The following is a 20,593-nucleotide window of genomic DNA, read 5'->3' as shown; positions in this document are numbered from 1 at the left end:
AAGGTACCACGCCAATGTGTGAGGGATACACAGATGAGAAATAACATAGCTTTTCAATATGACCTTCCTGGGGAAGTTTACAATATTTTAGGAGCGGATGCAGGTGGTGAGCAGTGAGTCATGTAAGCCAGTAACTACAATCAAAGTGAATATGTTGTTAAGTGCATCGGAGCCAGTTTTGACCCACTAGAAAGGGGAACTCTTCCTCGTTTCTCTTTAGTCAGATTTCCAGCCACTTGGTGATTGCACCTCCTTCAAAAAGTTGGTCAGAAAAGGAAGTAGCATCAGGGTTTGTTTCAGAAGTCTCCAAGTTTGCAGCCAAGGGGACCCAGTGATTAACTGTTCCCTCGGTCTGCTGGTTCAGGCTCACTGCTTAATCAAATAAGAAAAGTCATCTGAGAGAGCACCTGCAAGGAGAGGTAAGCCTTTCAACTTTCTCTTTTAGACAGACACTCTACTAAGGATGGAATACTAGCTAAGGTAGTTACTGTTCAGTCATGCCCAACTCTTCGTGACCCCATTTGGGGTTTTCTTGGCCGGGATACTGGAGGGGTTTGCCATTTCCTTCTCCAGCTCACTTGACAGATGAGGAAACAGAGGCAAACAGGGTCAGGTGACTTGCCCAGGGTCACACAGCTGGGAAGTTTCTAAGGCTGGATTTGAATTCAAGAAGATGAAGCATCCTGACTCCAAGCTCTGTCCATTGCACCACCTAGCTGCCCCAGTGAAAGGATCACAGAACAACAGAAAAGAAAATACGTGAATGGGGTCCTGTTTGTCTTTAGTTCTGGTCGTAGACTGAGAAGGCTGGAAGAGACTTTGTATATCTTGCCTAACTACCCCATTCTTTCAAGGGGAAAACTGAGACCCTCAGGGAGAAGACGGGACTTGCTCAAGGCCACTTCTGTCCTGAAGGGCTAGTGTAAGACTATCTATGCCTCAATTATAGGTAACAGTATGGAAAAACATTGATTATGTCTACAGCCTTGCTTGAAAATGCAAAACATGTGAAATTCAAACCTACTTGTGAAAATTCAAACACATTTTCATTTGCTCCATGCTCGCTAATGATTTCAATCCAGTAAAATATCTTCATTTAAACACATGATTAATTTTGACAAAGTGAAAATAGGACCCTGATGTATAAATTTGTCAATTTTTTTACCCTGATAGACAGATTTTGCCCAAGTAGCCTGGCCTAAATCTAGGGCATACACTGCTCATATCAGTGGGATTAGGCCTGAAATCTAAAAGGGGCAGAGGAGGAAAGTCTTAGTTCCAACCGTCTGCCCAAGGGCTTCCAAGCCCATCCTCCAGCAGTGTTTAAGGGGGGCTGACTACATTTCCCTTTGTTAGAAGACTTTAGAGCAGAATAGTGGGAATGCTTACAGGCCCTTTTGATTCACTGATAGAGAACTGAGATGGGTATTTTTAAATTCTTAGAATTAAGTTTTTCAGACTTACCTCCTATTCCCAGAAAAGTTTTAGGTCTGCAGCTCCCTGAAAGATGTACTTTCTTGCCTCAGCACCAGACAGTTTTTATCATCAGAAGGAAAGGCATTTGGAAGATTAATGAGAAAGGGTCAGAGGAGTCGGGGGCATTTATCAGGGAGAAGAGTACAGTTAGAATAGATTACCCAGCATGAATTTACCAGAGAAGTTACTTATCTCTAAGCCTCGGTATTCCCATCCGTTAAACTGGGATAATAATACCAATGTTTGTACTGCCTGCCTCAAACAGGTGTTGTGAAGAATGTACTTATTAAGTACATTAACGTACATATTAAGCATGTGAGTTATTATTAGGTACTAATAGCTCTCTTTAGGATGTGGGGATAGAGCACCAGTCCTGGAGTCAGGAAGACATGAGTTTAAATCCAGCCTCAGACTGTTACTAGCTGTGTCACCCTGGGCAAGACACTTCATCCTGTTTGCCTCAGTTTCTCCATCTGTAAAATGATATGGAGGAGGAAATAGCAAACCACTCTAGCATCTTTGCCAAGAAAACCCCAAATGGAGTCATGAAGAGTTGGACACAACTGAACAACATTAACAAATATGAGTCATTATTATGTATTAATAATTCTCTTCGGGATATGCCTAGTTTTCCCTACAAGAGTGAATTGGGGGGGAGCAGGGGGAAAGGAGTTAGGCCCAACAAGAGAGAATCACGTTAGATCCAAGGAGGACTTTGTTGATGGTGTACGTTTTTAAACACCAAAACACACTTCCAAGAGTACCTGTGGAAGGAATCTCTATCCATGAGAAATTTTAAAATGAAAGATACAACATAGCCATCATTTCTGAATATTTTAGAAATTCATCTTCTAATATAGATATCCCTTTTATACAATATTATTTCTAATTGTAAAAGTTGTGAGCAGACAATCCCACTGCATGAGCAACAGTATCGATTTGTATTAATTATGATTATCATTCAGACTGAGACTTTCAATCACTCTGCTTCATGTCTCAGACCTATTCCCAGAGGTGTGAGAAATGAAGGCCGGGAATCTGGAAAGTGTGCACACAAATCTGCCTTGTTTGGCTAACCTAGCACATAACTAGTCACATTTAATAGGACATTAAGACGTACAAAGGCTCTCTATCTGTTGTATTATTTGACCCTCACATGAATAATTATTATTGTTGTTCAGTTGCTTCAGTCATATCTGACTCTTTGTGACCCCATTCTGGGGTTTTCTTGGCAGAGATACTGGAGCAATTTGCTATTTCCTTCTCCAGCTTATTTTACAGATGAGGAACTGAGGCAAACAGGGTTAAGTGACTTGTCCAGGGTCACACAGCTAGGAAATGTCTGAGGCCAGATTTGAACTCAAGAAGATGAGTCTTTCTGATTCCAAGTCCAGTGCTCTATCCACTGTACCACCCAGTTGCCCTTCACGTGAATAATAGGGTTTATTATAACCCAATAAAATTTACAATCAATACAATAAGCATTTATTAAGTGCCTACTGTATGCCAGGTATTGTGCCAGGTGCTGGAGATACGAGAACAACAATGAGACAGTTCCTGCCCTCAAGGAATGGAGATAATGTGTGCACAGAGAAGGAAACTAAAAATACCTACAAAACAAAATAATTAGGGGGAGAAGAGTGAGCAATAGTCATTGGGGAAACCAGGAAGACTTTCATGAAGGAAGTATCATGGGACCTGAGCCTTGAAGGGAATTGGGGATTCCAAGAGATGGGTGTAAGGAAGGAGCATGGTCTAGGCACAAGGGACAGATAGAATGTCGTGGACCGGGAATAACAGGTGGTCCAGCTGGTTGGACCCTAGAGTATGTGAGGGAAAGAAATGGGGAGGGATTAAAATTTCAACAGCGAAATTTGAATTTATATTAGAGGCAGTAGGGCATTGTTTGGGGGAGCGGTGCAGATAGACCAAAGCTTTAAGAATAGCAATTTAGGGGGGGCAGCTAGGTGGCATGGTGGATAGAACACCCACCCTGGAGTCAGGAGGACCTGAGTTCAAATCCGACCTCAGACACATAACACGTATTAGCTGTGTGACCCTGGGCAGGTCACTTAACCCTAAATGCCAAAAAAAAAAAATCATATCAATTTAGTGTAATATTATTGTGCCATAAGAAACAGACGTGTTCCACGATGAAATAGGTGGTTTCTGAGAAAACCCAGAGAACCTCTACGAGCTGGTGCGGGACGCAACTAGGGAAGCAGTTTGTCAATGACAACAGTGTTATAGAGGAAAATTGGTTTGAAAGACTTTGTAACCTTGATCCAATGCAATGACCAGCCATGATTGTAGAGCACCAGGGATGAAGCACATGCTGGTAACCTTCTAGGCTTACCAAATACATTCTTCACCTGTTTGAAGCAGACAGTACATGCAGGGTACGGATTAAGACATTTTGTATACATGGCCATTGCAAGATGTTCTGCTTGACTAGGTATACTTCCTATAAGAATTTTCTTCTGCTTTTTTTTTCCCCAATGGGAAGAAAGTTGTAGAGAAAAACAAAGATTTTTGTTAATTGAAAAAAAAAATTGAAAAAAATCTTGGGAAAGCTGTTTGAACTCATTTCCTGTTAAGGCAAACAGGCTAGATTTGCTTAAAATTTTTAAAAAGTTTTAAAAAGCAAAGAACATGGCATGAATATTCCAGGGAAGCAATATTTGTTTAATTGTTTAATGTCAACTTCCATACTCATAATGGGTACAATAATGCATTAGATATCAGCAGCCATGCATTCAACCATGCAAAAGTTATCTCAAAGAATCTTGTCAGACTAGTGAAGGAAAGACACCAGAAAAAAGGACTGCCTTGTGGCACTCTGAAAAAGAAAAAAGAAATGTTAATTCCTCTATTCTAATTCCTTGGAAATAAGCTTCCAAGAAGCAAAGTGCTGGCTGCTGTTCAGCCATTTTCCAGTCATTTCTGACTCTTGGTGACTCCCTTTGGGGGATACTGGAGCGGTTTGCTCATTTTACGGAAGAGGAAATTGAAGCAAACAGGGTTACATGATTTGCCTAGGGTCACACAGTAGTAAGTGTCTGAGGCTGGATTTGAACTCCGGAAGATGAGTCTTCCTGACTCCAGGCCTGGTGATCTATGCCCTGTGCCACCTAAGGAGGAAAACACTAAAAGAAAAATTTCTGCAATGAATCACTGCAATTGCATAGAGAATGCAAACCTATTCCCAGACAAGGTAACCACAGTATAATAATAATAATAATAATAATAATAATAATAGTAATAACAATAATAGCAACAACTAGTATTTTCTATATGCCAGGCACTGTGCAAATATCTCATTTGATCCTTACAATGACCCTGAGAAGGAGGTGTTATTATTATCCCCATTTCACAGTTGAGGAAACTGAGGCAAACAGAGGTTAAGTGACTTGCCCCGTGTCACACAGCTATTACGTATCTATAGCTGGATTTGAACTCGGATCTTCCTAATTCCAGGCCCTGCTGTCTACCTACTAGGGCACTTAGCTGCTCCGGCCTAGCTTATCCTAACATCACTTCTCACTTACTCTTCTAACTCACTTGATTTTATCAGTTGTATCGGTAAAAGGCAGCTATGACTCTTACAAATTCTACGAGAGGGCCCTCAATGTTGACTCCTGACACTCTTGCATTAACATTGAACTAGTAGTCAATAAACATTTATTAAGCACCTCCTATGTGCCAGGCACTGTGGTAAGTGCTGAGGCTACAAATGCAGAAAATGAAGACAGCTCCCCCCTTCAAGGATTGTACGATCTGTTAGGGGAAGACAGTTCACAAAAGGAGGCTGGGAAGGGTCACCAGAGAGTTTGGGAGGCGAGGAACGCCAAGGAAGGCGTGGTGTTTGTGGAGCTGAGACCAGAACAGCTGATGGGAGGAGAATGCATCATAGTTACCTCTTAGCAAAGTGATTTATTTCGATGGCATGGTAAAGAACGATAGCTTCCAAACATGCCTCGTGCCCCACTAACCGAGGGCGCGCTGCCCCACAGTATCCACGGGAAAAACGAGCCCCGTGCACAGCGGTTGTGATGCCTTCAGGCAGGGTGCAGATGGACCAGAGACAATTCCCAGGTCCTGGAAGTTCTCTCTCCGGCTGGACAGTCCCCATGCAGTTGCTGTTCCTTTTGGGTCCAGCTTCTTTTCCTGGTGAGAGGCTCCGCTGGGCTTCCGGGAGCTGATCCCTTCAGCACCTGACTTCTCCGCTGCCAGGGACGCCACTCCTGGAAGCTGCTTCATCCCGCCAGCAACCCCCTTTCCGCATCCATGTCTATCTGCCATGACCTGATCCTCATTTGATGTCGTCCTCGAAATAAGAGGGAAGGAGCCAGAGAAAGGGGTCACTGTCCCATTCTGCAGGAGGGCACTGTGCTTCAGAGAGTTCAGGCGATTTCTCAGAAAGGTCTTCTGGCATGGAACTGAATGTTCCATGAGATTATCTCAAACTGATGAGTGAATGAGTGAGGAAGGCTTTATAGAAAGGGACGTTTCCAGAGTTAGAAGAGGCCTCAGAGTCCGTCTACTCTGGATCCTTCATTTTACATATGAAAAAACAAAAGTGACATGACTGAGGTCACACAAGTAGTGACAAAAGCAGGATTTGAACTCAGGTCACAGATTTGGAGCTGGAAAGGGCTTCAAAGGCCACATCACTTAAATCCCTTGGTTTACAGATGAGGAGACCAAGGCTCAGAAAGGTTAAGTGACTTCCCACCGTCACACAATTAGCAAGGAGAAAAGACAGGGTTCAAAGCCAGGTCGCAAAGTGTTGAGCTGGATAGATTCTTGTCCAAACCCTTCTTTTTACAGATTGAGGAAACTGAGTTTCCCAGGTGGAGAAGGACTTACCTAAGGTCACTTAGCCAGTAAGAATCAGAGGCACCACCCTGACTCCTGAGGCAGTGCACTTTCCACTGGGCCAACAGCCTCTAACATCTCCAAGGTTCCTTTTAGCTCCGTAATTCTGCGACTGTGATCTCACACCTGCACTTACTTGGTCCTCACATTTTGAGAAGTGTGGGGATCTCCAATGCTTCCTCTCCCTCTCCCCCCCCCCACTGTAAGCTTGCTGTGTCATGGAAATTTTCAATCATGGCAGATGGATTCTCTAGCCCAACTTTTCAGAAAAACCTTTTTAGAGAAGTGAAAGTGGGTGCTGTGGAGTGGGGAGAAATAAGTGGTTTCTGTTTTGGGAGACTCAGAAGAAAGTTCTTGCCCCAAAGTGCTGGCTCTTGCTCTTCTCTTGTTGTCTGGCCCTGCTAACTCAGCTGCAAAAGATTCCACCGATGATGAGTTATGGAAGGGAAACCTTAGTTGTAGAAAAAGATGGAAAAATGGTGTGACCCGACCTGCCATGGACTCTAGGATGCCTCCCTGGCATTGCCCAGGTCTTGAATTCATGATAATGGCATGGCAATGTGAGTTATGCATGGGTTGTTATGGGCAGCTAGGGGATGCCATAGTACAGAGTGCTGGGACTGGAGTCAGGAAGACTCATCTTCCTGAGTTCAAATCTGTATACTTACTAGCTGTGTGACCCTGGGCAAGTCACTCCAGTATCTCTGCCAAGAAAACCCCAAATGGAGCCATGAAGAGTTGAACATGCCTGAAAAACAGTTGAACAACCACAAAACATGGAAAGAGCCCAGACTCTGGAGTGGAGTCACTGGGTTCAAATCCTGCCTTTGCCCCTTCATACCTGTTGGGCCTTTCCCTGGACCTCAGTTTTCTCTTCTGTAAAATGAGGGAATAGGACTGGAAGACCCCTGAGATTCCCTCCAATTCTAAGTCTATCATCCTGATCCTGAAATCTTCGGAGCAGAAATTTTGGAAACTAAAACTGGCCCCAGTGTTTTTGTGGTGCGTCAAACACACAAAATGCCAATGGGCATCAGAGGCAGGACTGTTTTTGTTTTCCTTTCCAAGGCCAAAAGTGAGTTTTACAAACGGACACCAATGACAACGTGAAGATTCTGGAGTTGCAGAGATTAGAGCTGGAAGGGGCCTTAGAGACTGTCTAGCCCAACTCCCTCTTTTTACAGAGAAAGAAACTGAGGTCTGGGGAGGGGTGGTGACTTCTCGTTGTTCAGTCACATCCGACTCTTCGTGACCCATTTGGGGTTTTCTTGGCAGAGATACTGGAGCAGTTGGCTATTTCCTTCTCCAGCTTGTTTTACAGATGAGGAAACTGAGGGAAATAGGGTTAGGTGACTCGCCCAGGGTCACAAGCTGTCTGAGGCCAGATTGGAACTCAAGATGAGTCTTCCTCACTCCAGGCCCAGTGCTCTGTGCACTATGGTGCCCCCTAGAATCAGAAGGGACCAACTGTCCACCCCACGAGACAGAGATGTGTTGAAGGTCACACAGGTAAGCATCAGAGGGAGGAGTCAGTGTTCTTTCCAGGGTCCATGTCCTATTTCAGCAAGGTGTGGCATCTGCACTCCCTCTAAGAGTCTTCATTATCATAAGTGCTTTACTATTATTATCTCATTTGGTCCTGGAAACAATCTTGGGAGGTAGCTGCTTTTATTATCCCCACTTTACAGTTGAGGTAGCTGAGGCAGACAATGGTTAAGTGACTTGCCCAGGGTCACACAGCTATTAAGTGTCTAAGGCTGGATTTGAACTCATGAAGATGAGTCTTCCTGACTCCAGTCCTAGAACTGATGCAAAGTGAAATGAACAGAACCAGGAAAACATTACACTTAACCACTAAAGCAATGTAAATGGGTAGAACAACAGTCAAAAAAGAAACAGACCAGAATGTTGCGATATCATCCAGGACAAACATGGCCCCAGATGAGAGAGATGAAAAGATACCGCTCTCTGCTCTTTTGCAGAGGGAGTGGTCCGTGGGCATGGAAGACGGAATATAATGTCTTTGTATTCATCTGTTTTGATTAACTTTTTTCTCTTCATTTTTTTCCTTTTGAAATGCTTTGTTATAAAGGATGGCTCTCTAGGACAGGGAAGGAGGAGGGATACAGAGGGAAATGTAGGTGATATAAAATAGAAAATCAACAAAAGTCCGCTTTTTAAAAAGGATCAGTGGTTAGTAATGTTCAAAGGCTGTTTATTCAGACAGGATGTGCTGGTTGTGGGTGTTTACCCAAGAATAACCTGATTTAGAAATAGCTATACCTTTCTCAACTGTAACAGAATCATGTCTGAATTTAGTCATGGTAAAGTCGGTGATCACCTGTGGTATGATTTTAGGAGGCACAGGAGAAAGACTCACTGCCCCCCCCCTCTGTGAAGCAATCAGGGTTAAGTGACTTACCCAGGCTCACACAGCTAACATCCAGTGTCTGAGGATGGATTTGAACTCAGGTCCTCCTGACTCCAGGGCTAGTGCTCTATCTACTGTGACACCTAGCTGCCCCCAACTCACTGCCTCTTGAACCTTTCTCTTAGCAGCTAAGGAAGGCTTGCAATTCAACCATGTGAAACTTTGACTCCTATAAAATATAAATCTCTTTGGATGGGACAACATTTAAACCATTGTTCATTTTTACCTAGTTTTCACCATGAAAACCTTTTCCCCACCATGTTTTAAAAGAAACATTAAGTCAAATGAACTCTGGACCATGACAGTTTCCTCAGCTTCTCTGAATATGATTCTTTGCAAAGATTCCCAGTTCCAAATACTATTGAGATTGATCAATAGTATCACTGACTTAAAATGGGATACGGTTAACATGACTGACTAAATCAACCCCACTCCTATACGGAAAAAAAAAATAAAGAGGATAAATGCAAATAAACCCAATGTAGTTAGGGAGGAAGGGCCCTAGCAGTTGGGGGATGAGGAAAGGCTCCATGTTGAAGGTTGAATCGGAGCTGCATCTTCAAAGGAAGAGTAGAATTCTGTGAGGTGGAAGAGAGATGGGCAGGCATTCTAGGCAGGGGGGACAGCCAATGCAAACGTGTGGAGGTGGGAATTTGAGTGTCTTGTGAGAGGAACAGAGAGAAGTCCAGGTTGGTTGATCACAGAATGCAAAAGGGGCAGTAGTGTGCAATTAGGCTAGAAATACAGATTGGGACCAGGCTGCAAAGAGAAAAGAAAACCAACCTCCAGTTGGGCTAGAATTAACAGTGTAATGGAGAGCAAAACACAAGGTAATTATTTCCCACTCCCCCTACTCCAACAAGTCCTCTGCTGGTCTTCTAACCTCATCTTTTTTTCCTCCTCAGGGTTGCATTACAATGAACTGGTGGCTACAGAATTTCTGGATCCTCTTGGCTGGAACGATAATCCTTGTTTCAGTAACACTTGCCTTAGTAATGTACTGTATCTGTAGGAGACTGCTTAGACAAGGTAACTAACGGTCCAACTGGAGGGGTATGGGTAGGGGTGAGAATTTGCTTAATGTTTGAGGAGTAATAGCTCCATAAAGGGCAATGGTCCTCACTTTGGGGCTGGCTTTTATGGTTATTTTAAACACTTTTAATTATTAATTATTATTAATAATACTTCTGAGTCCATAGTGAGACAAATTAAAACCTCGAGAGACAGAGTTTCTGGATAATTAATAATCAATTTATTAATTAGGCTAGCCAGCAATCAGTAACTTAATGGTCAGTGCTTTCTCTTGGCAACCAAAGATGCCAAGGGAGACCCTGAAATGCCTTCAATGTTTTGTGTAAGGGACCTCTCTGACAAGTGAAGATCAACCCTGATTGGTGGACATTTAATGAGGAGGTGGGCTAAAAGCCTTCAGCTCTTCCTGCTGAGAATGTGGCTTGATCATGTCAGTATCTGGGCAGGGAAACCCTCTTCATCTGGACCTTTCTAGCTAGTTTCTTCTTCATGAACTGGGTTGCCTTGAGCTCTAATGGAGGGGTTCTTCCCCCTGGTTAAGGCTTGCCCAGACTAGATTCTACATATACTTTAAACAGAAATTAGGTCTCCTAGTTGGGTGGGGTCCTGCCCAACTGACAAGCATGTGCCTTGAGGGCTTTGAGCAAATCTCCTCAGTCAGCCGTGCCCTTCGGAGGCTGACTGACTTTTTCAGGAGATGGGTTTTAACACAAACAAGAGGGAAAAGAGTGGATCACAAATTAATAGCTGGTTATTAATATAATAGTATAATATTAATTTCTCTCAATAGCATGAGACACCAGCTAAGGTTGCAAGATGTCAAATCAATTAGTCAAAAAGTAAAAAATCAAGACATCTCTGGTTAACCTGATTGATTTCTTTCATTTTGAGCCTGTTTGTTGATTGAATTAAGTGGTTTAGATAAATATGAAGATGTGGCAGAAGCAGGGAAAAACTCACATGAACTGATGTGGTGTAAAACAAGCAAGGCCTCGATGATGTAAATCAGGGGAAGAACAATTAAATGTTGTGTAATTTGGATCGAGAGGAAATGAGAAGTGGGGGACTATGGGTATGGAATACCATATGTTGTCTATATATGGCCAATGTGTGAACCGGTTATGCTTAACTGTTCTTTGTTAAAAATAAAAAATACTGAGGTAGAGGGGTGTTATCTGGAAACATCTGTGATGACTTAAAAGACTTAAAAAAGGAATTGGGTGGTTTATTAAGACTGGCTGTTTCGGTATTATATGAATGAAGTCAAGTATTTCTGCCTTCATGGGTACATATAGGAAAACATGATACAGTTTGGATTATCCACAGATAGATTTGTCTATCTTATGATTTATCTGAAGTTAATTTTGTATCCTTGCTAAATTTCTATATCTTCGATTTAAATACAAACAATTTAAATCATGATTTATTTATTTATTGTACACTTTCAAATCAGTGAAGTATGGGTAACAAGGGAGACAAACTGGAGATTCTAACACAAGGGGCAAATTTGATTACAGAGACATTGCTGAGACTTGGTGGATGGAACCTAAGGTATACCTTACTTAAAAGAAAAACGATAGGTAAAAGCTGGGCAGGCATATACTTCTGGAGAGTGGTAACTAGGGCAGCATGAGTGAGGCTTTGACCTTGGGCACCAATTTTATCTGGATGTTGAATTTAGAGGGCAACGATGCTAATTGCAATCCTTCCATGGAAACAACTGCTCTTAGTATCTAATTGGCACGAATGAATAGTTAAAATGGGCAGCTGCAAGATGGCGGCCCATCCTGCCTTGCTTTTTCCCGTCCCCTTCCCATAAGTGGCCTCACACTGGTGTCCCAGGTTCTCTGACTCTCTCTCCAAAGAAACCGTATTTCATCCTTCCTCCCCAGCTCAACTGAGGGTGTTCTTTGTGTCATTCAACTAAACCAGGTACCCCTGGTACAAAAATTCTTGTTTTATGACTCCATAACTGGGGAAGAAAATTTAGGAACCTGATTGGAGAAGGAGAAGTCTTAGCAGGAACATAACAACTTCCTTCAATTATTTCAGTGGCTAACACATAAAAGAGGGATTAGATTTGTTTAATTTGGTCCCAGGAGGCAGCATTATGAGCAATGGGTACATATTAAAAATCTAAACTCGGAATATATAAGGAAGCACTTCCTAATGATCTAATTTGAGCTAAAGGTTCATTTAGTATTAAAGGTTTGACTTGAGTTTTAAGGTTTGCAAAATGAGGTAGACCTGCTGTTATTATCCCCATTTTACAGATGAGGAAACCAAGGCAGGCTGAAGGTAAGTGACTTGCCCAGGGTCACCCAGCTAGTAAGTGTCTGAGATCAGATTCGAACTCACGAAGTCTTCCTGACTCTAGCCCCGGGGCTCTGTGTACTACGGTGCCACCTTAGAACTCTCAGCCCTTGCAGCTTAGAACTTGGGATCGTCCCCATCGTCTTCAACTTTTCCATCTTTGGATTTAAGAATTTCATGAATTCCAAAATAATTGTCTTTGCTTTTCTTTCTAGATAAATAAACAAATATGCTCTTTCTTTAGGCAAGAAATGGAAAATTCCCAACTCTTTCAAACGCACTCAGAAAGATGAAGACATGGTATATGAGTAAGTTTTTCTCTGAAGTAGCCACTAAAATTCTAAGCTTTTGAGTGTTAGGGATTATTTGCCTGTCCTCCTCCTCCCCCCCCCAGAACCTTTATATTAGTGTTTATTGCCATAGATGTAGAGATGGATGGGTAGAGGTCATATATATAGTCTTCTGCTTTTGCATCTTAAGAATTGTTTGCCTGCTCTCACTATAGCCTTTAGGGCAGCGAGGTGGCACCATAGTGCACAGAGCGCTGGGCCTGAAGTCAGGAAGATTCATCTTTGTGAGTTCAAATCTGGCCTCAGACACTTACTAGCTGTGTGACCCTGGGCAAGTCATTTTTACCCTGTTTGACTCAGTTTCCTTATCTGTAAAATGAGCCGCAGAAGGAAATGTCCAACTGCTCCAGTATCTTTGCCAAGAAAACTCCAAATGGGGTCATGGAGAGTCACACACAACTAAAATGACTGACCGATGACAAACACCATAGCCTTTAGTGTTTAGAATCATAGTTAGACAATTGGTCATCTAGTCATAGGGAGGTCATCTAGTCCAACCTTCATTTTATAGAGGAGGAAAGAATGAAGAAGTTAAATAATTTGCCCAGGGTCACACAGGTATTAAGTGGCAGAGCCAGGATTTGAAGGGGAAAGGGAATAAGCATTTATTAAGCACCTACTATGTGCCAGGCACTTAACCAATATTAGATCATTTGATATTTACAAAAACCCTATGAGGTAGGTATCATTATCCCCATTTTACAGCTCAGGAAACTGAGGCAAACAGAGGTTAAGTGACTTGCCCAGGTTCATAAAGTTACTAAGTGTCTCAGGCTGGATTTGAACTCACATCTTCTGGTCTCGAGGCCCAATCCTCTATCAATTTTGCCACCTAGCTACTTAGGCCATGGCTATGAACTCAGCCTTTTTGCGATTCCCTTCATTACTATAAATAGTCATTCTGCTTACTAAATGGATTTATTCTCCTGCTAGAGCAAAAAGCCACTAGAAATATCATGTCACACTTGTTTGCTTATTTGTGAAATAAGCTTTTAAATGTCTGATTCAGCAATTTTACAAGACATTCCCTATCTAGTTAATTTTGGTAAAGAGTTTAAATGTCGATCTCCATTTTTTCCTCATACCTCAGATTTAGGCTACATATTCATGCTGGTATTATTAATCTTCAAACTATTGCATTAAACATAACAAGAATATATTTTTGACATTCATACTGTGAAAGTGCTGATTAATACGCTATCAAGAGACTTTATATAGTCAGTGACATTCTGAAGTATAATTTTCATGTCTTGAATAAAATATCTTGTGCAGAGAAACATATACCAATTCTATAATAAGAATAAATGAGAAAATAGGATATTCTGTATGCAGAATATACTTTTACATGCTATCCAGGGGTGGGGAACCTGCAGCCTTGAGGTCACACGTGGCCCTCTAATAAAAAGATTTGTTCTATAAAACTTGGACTCACTCAAAAAGCCGCACTCGAAGTTTGAGGGTAGAGATCTTTATATCAATCCTTCCTAAGGTTTCGTAGCTGCTGAAGGTCACAGATTTAGAGCTGGGACTGTAAATTCAGCCATTTTCTCTCAGCGTCACATTTCCTTCTATATCGGATGGCCATTGAAATTGTGTTTGAAGGATTAGTTACAAAAGATATTTAGAATTTAGGTTGTTTTAAAAGTCACTCAGATGTTAGATTTTCAACCCGGGCCATGCTGGGGCCAACTCAAACCAGCTGACAAGGGCTAAGTGTGAACGTCAGAGCCTGATTTATTGTTTTATTGATTGTTCAGACTGAAAGTGACAGAGAAAATGCTAATTCTGCGGAGCTGGTTGTTAAACATTTACCAGCAAACTACTGTTTTCAACCATGTACATTTTCAGTAATTTTTCTTTAAATTTGTTGGTGATAAATAAAACAATAACCAGCAGCCATGTGTATTTTTAGGAATGTCACCAATGAACCGACCGTGTGTTCACCTCCTCTGCCTCCCCGAAGTGTTCCAGCTTCAGAAAATGCAGTTAATCACAGTAAGTATGGCTTATTGATGCTCGCTTCATTCAGGTTGGGATAATTAATCCATCTAGAATTTGCAATTACTATACAAGGATGAAAATGAGTCAGGTCAATAACCGTTCATTAAGCACCTACTATGTGCCAGTGCTAACTAAAGAGACAGTTCCTCCCCTCGAGGAGCTCCCAGTCTAATAGGGGCTGCTGCTCCTGTTTGTCCTTAGTTCTTGAAGAGGACCATGGTGTCAGGGAGGTGATGCCATGACAAGCAGGTGAATTGGATGGACGTGAGGATTTAATTGGGGAGACACCATGCAAATTACTATGTACAAAGAAGACACAGGCTCAGAGAGCAGGCCTTCGGTTAAGGAGATTAGGGAAGGCTTCAGGCAGAAAGTGGGACTTCAGCTTCTCTCCAGCTGAGAAGCTACAGAAAGCGAGGAGAAGATCCTAGGTGTTCCCTTTCCTCTGAGCATTTGTGACCCTGATCTCTCCTGATTCTCCTCTTCAGATCATGACTCTGTCCTTTTCCGCATTGTCCCCACTAACTGTGGCAGTCCACCCCTGCTCTGCTCATCTCCCTCTAGATCACCCTGCTTGGCCTTATCTCATGGGTGCAATGATTACCAGATCTATATGTGCGGCCCTAACCTTTCTCCTGAACTACGGTCATACATCACTGGCTCTTGGACATCTAGAACCGGATGTCCCAAAGGCATCTCACACTTAAAATGCCCAAAACAGAACTCATTGTTCCCCTACCCTCTCCCACTACCAAACCTTTCCTTCTCCCTGACCTCCCTGTTACTGTCAAGGTCCCTGCCAGCCTCCTTGTCACTGAAGCTCACAGCCCAGCGATCATCCCTGACTCCTCACTCACACTCACCCGACATAGCCGACTGCTGCCATGTCTTTAACCTTCTTGGTATCTCCTGTACATGCTCCCTTCTCTCCCCTCATACAAGCACCACCCTGGGTACAGGCTCTTCCACCTCACACCTGGACTAGTGAAGTAGCTTTCTGACTGTTCTCCCTGATTCCAGTCTCTCCCCAATCCTTTCTCACCATCACCTATTAGTTACCCTGGCTCCCTCTACGACTCATTTCAAATCCCACCTTCTGCAGGAGTCCTTTCTCTGGGGGCAGTTAGGTGGCCCACTGGCTAAAGTGATAGACTTGGAGTCAGTACCGACCTGAGTTCAAATCCAGTCTCAGACATTTCCTAGTTGTGATCCTGGGCAAGTCATTTAACCCTTGCTTGCCTCAGTTTCTGCATCTGTAAATGGGGACATAACAGCAGCTACCTCCCAGGGTCATTGGAAGGATCAAATGAGGTAATAGTTATAAAATGCTTAGCATAGTGTCTGGCACGTAGCAAGTGCTATATAAATGTTAGCTATGATGATGATTCAGTTACACACCGTCCAGAAATGGAATCAAACAGTGGATTCCAAAGTCTGTAGTTTACACCTTCCAACTCCCTGTCTGCTAGTTCTCTTTCTCTCAAGGAAGGCTGCCATGTTCTCCCTCTCATTCCCTCCCCACCCCCAACCCTTTCTTTTCAGCCCAAGTTTTTAATCTAATAAAGGAAAGTCCAAAACAACAGGGTTGGCAAATCTTGATGGATGTAAAAAGAATAAATGGGGCTGCTCCAATTTTCTTATGAAAACCAGGATTCGGTTTAATTAAATAAACCCTTATCAAGCATCTGTTCTGTTCAGGGCACAATGCTGGCATTGGATGATTTATCAAGTTAGCCCAACTGCCCACATTTGGCAATGAGATCTAGTCAACTTATGTTCTAGGGAGTCAAGATGAAAGCTTGATTTCACCTTTATCCTGAGGTCCAGGGCAACTTGATCTAACTTAGAAAATGATGAGCCATGGTATCTGAAAGTATCTTTGCCATTGACTCCCTGGAAGACTCTCAGTGTGTATATGTGTGTGTGTGTGTGTGTGTGTGTGTGTGTATACACATATACATGGATACCTACATGTGTATGCATACACATATATGTTATACATATGTGATTAAATTTGACTTGTAAACTGGGGTTCAAAATATTGATCTAGTTCACTAGAAGAGTAAAAATCACTGAAATAAACTCTAGTTCACATAACTCTTAATTCAGTCAGGAAGATGTATTTGGACATCAGATATAACTACTAAGGGTATTTTTTTTTCTGCTTTACAGCTCCCCAGGAAAATGAAAGCCAACAACCTTATTCAACTGTAATGAAAAAGACAGTTTCTGTTCCTAGTTATATTGAGGCTATCTCAGACTATGATGATGTTGACATCTCCTACACATATGAGAATTAATCATTTTGAAATAGCCATTTCTTCATTTCTGCAAGCATGAAAAGACTTGACTTAGTTTATTCTTAAATAACCACGAAAGCGGACCTATAGCAGGGGCAGATGTGCTTTTATTAAACGTTGTAAGATAAACACTTTCTAAGCTTATAAACATCCAAGATGGCCAATAGGAAGAGGAAGGAATGAGTGCTGGAAGAAATCACATAGCCTTCTTCTCTGGAGGGAACACAGTTGAGGATGGTGGAATGGACAGGCCTTGGATACGGGAGGCCTGGCTCAGTTGCTGCCTCTCATGCTAATGATCTGCGTGACTGTGGGCAAATCCTTTCCTTTCTCTGGGCTGGAGCTTCCTCATCTGGGCAGGCAACTTCACCCTGCTTGCCTCAGTTTCCTCATCTGTCAAATGAGCTGGAGAAGGAAATGACAAACTGCTCCAGTATTTCTGCCAAGAAAAGCCCAAATGGGGTCATAAAGGGTTGGACATGACTGAAATGACTGAGCAGTAGACTCAGCACTAATGTATTCAATCTATTCCGTAATTTGTACGTATGTCTTTCTTTGTAAGTATTCTCACATTTTTGTCGTATGTATACAATGCTAAAAGTATCAATGCCGGGCCATTTCAGTGGAATTCTAGCGAGCTCTGCTGTCTCACTGCTCCTGCTGTCCTCTGAACTGCCCTCATCCTGTAGCCTGGGAAGCCCCGTGAGCGCTATGGAAGCTGCTGGGATGGTTGTTGCACCCTCGTGCTCTGTCTCAGCTCAGATGCCCAATCCTTGGAGGCAGAACGTCCCTCTTTTGGGCCACCTTCTTCCATTCTCTATCCCTGTCCCTTAAATAACTGTCATAGTTGATTAACTCGACCGTAAGTCTTCGAACCATGGATAAGATTTTCCTCTGTGATTCCACAGTGCTGGCTGTACTTATGGTACTCAGAAATAGTAATTTTTTCACCATATTGTTGTGTCATGAAAGTGTTTGAAGTGACAGCTCAATCGACCAATCATGAGAAATCTCGGGTAGCCAAGAAAATTCAGGGATTGTGATGGAAAAGAAAATGGCTAGTTACAAATGGATGAAAATCCTCTGAATTATATTTCAACCGTAAGCTGATTTACAGAGGAAGAACTGATCTGCTCAATTTGTGAAATGGGTTTCTCTTAATTTTTTGGTCCAGTGAGTTATTTAAATAGTGACAAAGACAATGCTATCGACCACCTTGACCACCATCTCCTCTTAGACCCTGATGGGGATAGCCCAGGACTCTGATCCCAAGAGCCTTGGGAAAAACAGTGCCCTCCAAACCATCAGATCTCCTGCTTCCAGCCCAGGCCCATTACTGAGAAGAGAAATCTTGTGGAGAAGGGGCTCATTTTCCCCACCAGCAGCAGCTGATGTCGAACTGCCACCAACAGCAGAAAAGCATGGGGATTCTGGGCGTGGCAGCCCATGCCAGGTTACTGGTCCTCCTTCTAGCCTCACCCTGATATCCACTATCTGAGGAAGCAACTCCCATGGAGAATCAGCCATCCCCATCAACTGGGATATACGGGGCAGGCAAGCCGGTCTAGCTGAAGCAGCCTGCCACGCACCCTGGCGTGGGGGCAGACAGGAGGCAGTGCCAGGCAAGTTCAACCACTCATCTTGACCATTAGCCCCCCTCAGACCTCAGTGGAGCCATCCCAGGACGCTGAGGCCAGGACTTCCAGCCCAGTACCCTCAGCCAGCATCCCAGGAGGCAGCTCCAATGGAGATGCAGCCTGGCAATGACTCCTACAGCTGCCTCGGCCACAGCTACCGAAGACCCCAAAAGGAAAGTTCTTGCTGCCAAAGTCCTTGGCACTGAAGTGGTTCTACATCAGAAACGGATGGGATTCTATCTGAGGTCTGACTCTCTGCTTTGCTGCTGGCCTCTAAGGACCTTTCCATCTGACTGGCAGCTGAAACCTCCTCTAGGTACTGTCTCCCCCATTAGAGTGTGAACCCCTTTAGAGAGGGACTGTCTGCCTTTTCTATGTGTATCTCCAGCACTTAGTGCAGGGCTCACGAAGTAAGCACTTAATATATGCTCCCCCACCCCCACTCTATTCCTTCATTCCAAAAAGCACATCTTTTTTTTTTGGTGGGAGGGAGGCTGTGAGGAGTAACCACAAGCTTACCTTCTTAATTGTATTGTTTAATCTAGCAAGCAATCGAGCAATAGGCATCTATTAAGGGCCTACCATGTGGTGGGAATTACGGTGGGTGCTCAGGCTTAGGCAGAAACATCCTGAATACATCCCAACAAGTAAGCCCAAATGTGTCGGGTGGTAGGGGGACAAACAGCTTACCACGTGTGCACAATTAAGGGCTGGCTGGACTCATCATATCTAATTTAAACAATGCAATGACTGACGTATGAAGGCCACAATCTTCAGAAAAAATGGGATCTGAGATTTCATTCAACAAATACTTGAAATGCCTGCCATGTATAAAGCACTTCAGGGGAAGGAAAGCCAAATAAACACAGTCCCTGCCTTCACAGTATTTCCCTATCTAGGAGAGAAGTTACGATATGACACAAATAGCTGTTATTGAAGATGGGAGGTAGGCATGCCATGAGATGCAAGCGCAGGACCCAGGGAAAGAGCACCATGCTCCCGACCAAACTTCAAATCCTGCTTCGGCCGTTACCCCTGTGATCTGGGTACGTTACTGAACATCCTTGGGCCCATTCCCTCACCTGTAACATCTGGAGTGGGTGGACCCTAAGCTCCCATCCCGCTTGAGATCTAGGATCCTAAGGCCCATTCATTTTTAGGGAATTAAAGGGGATTAGGAGAGCGAGTACTGTGAGAATTGAGTGAATCACACCGACTTCATCTTGTGACTCCATTAAGGGTTTAGTCGGATTTCTGTCTTGTGAGAAAACTTTAGTCAATTGTGGAAATCAGGAGAAAATGCATTGTTTGAACCTAGCCCTGGATGGCTGAGAAACTGGACCACCTCCACTTATCGCTTAGAGACCCTTAAGTGTGTGTGATGCTGACCAGAAACCCAGTCAGATCCAAAGACTGATGCAAGGAGTTTTCTCACAATTGTACATCTCAAGCAGCCCACGTGTGTTTATCTGAAAACTGGTCCCGTGCTCACCAGTCATTGTTTCCATGTTCTTTTGATTGTTTACAGACACTTGGGAGGAGCGGGACATCTCTGTTTCTTTTTTTTATTATTACCTCTGTTTCTTATTTCAGGGAATTGTACCTGTTTGCTCTCCCCCTCCCAATTTGGAAGTCCTCAATCTTTCCTCCAGTTCAAATCAGATTACCTAATGTTGTATTGTTTCCTTTTAATGAGTCGGTCTTGTTTTTAATGTTTAAAAATTTGTCTCCCCAGTATTTGGGGTCTAGCCCTAAGCTAAGAAAGGCTACTGGTCCCGATTTCTTGGGTGATTGGCACACATTGTTCAATAAATCGAAATGCTCAGAAGCTTAAACCTGTTTCCTTAGTCATTTCATCTCACCTGCCACACGTGGAAGGTTGCATGAAGGTGGAGGCAGTTGAGCTGGGCCATGAAGAGTATATGAGACAGTGGAGATTTACGGTAAGGGCATTCTAAACAGCAAAATTCTGGGCAAAGGTGTGGAGACAGGAAAGGGCTTCGGTTTATAGGGTGTGTGAAGGAGTGTAGTGGGAAGCAAGCTAGAAAAGAACATCAGGCCCAAATTTCAGAGCCCCCTGAATTCCAAGTAAAGAAGTTTGGACTTTAAGGAGTAGAAAATGTGGACATACTAACAGCTTTTAAACAGAAGGGTTACAAAGAGCCCTGCAGGCTT

General features: G+C 43.1%; 1 protein-coding gene across 4 annotated transcripts; it reads left to right on the top strand.

Moving 5' to 3' along the window:
- Positions 1-203: 203 nt before the first annotated feature.
- On the top strand, positions 204-20,253 carry SCIMP (SLP adaptor and CSK interacting membrane protein). 4 transcript variants are annotated; one of them, XR_013486796.1, is made up of 6 exons: positions 204-419; positions 9,691-9,814; positions 12,375-12,438; positions 14,393-14,475; positions 16,654-18,734; positions 19,318-20,253. XR_013486796.1 is itself a non-coding variant. In XM_021005773.2 (5 exons), exons 2-5 carry the CDS (start codon positions 9,703-9,705, stop codon positions 16,779-16,781), a joined length of 387 nt encoding a protein of 128 aa, XP_020861432.1. In that variant the 5' UTR covers positions 204-419; positions 9,691-9,702; the 3' UTR covers positions 16,782-20,253. The 4 variants fall into 4 exon arrangements, 2 of the variants coding, with proteins under 2 accessions (XP_020861432.1, XP_078010826.1); XR_013486795.1 differs by having other exon boundaries at positions 16,654-19,464; positions 20,012-20,253; XM_021005773.2 differs by having other exon boundaries at positions 16,654-20,253.
- The last annotated feature ends 340 nt before the right edge of the window (positions 20,254-20,593 follow it).

Source organism: Phascolarctos cinereus, unplaced genomic scaffold, assembly GCF_003287225.1.
Source record: "Phascolarctos cinereus isolate Bilbo 61053 unplaced genomic scaffold, phaCin_HiC Scaffold_5;HRSCAF=322, whole genome shotgun sequence".
NCBI classification, from domain to species: Eukaryota; Metazoa; Chordata; class Mammalia; order Diprotodontia; family Phascolarctidae; genus Phascolarctos; species Phascolarctos cinereus.
Note: the sequence above shows the minus strand (reverse complement) of the source record. Positions and strands in the feature narration are given on the sequence as shown.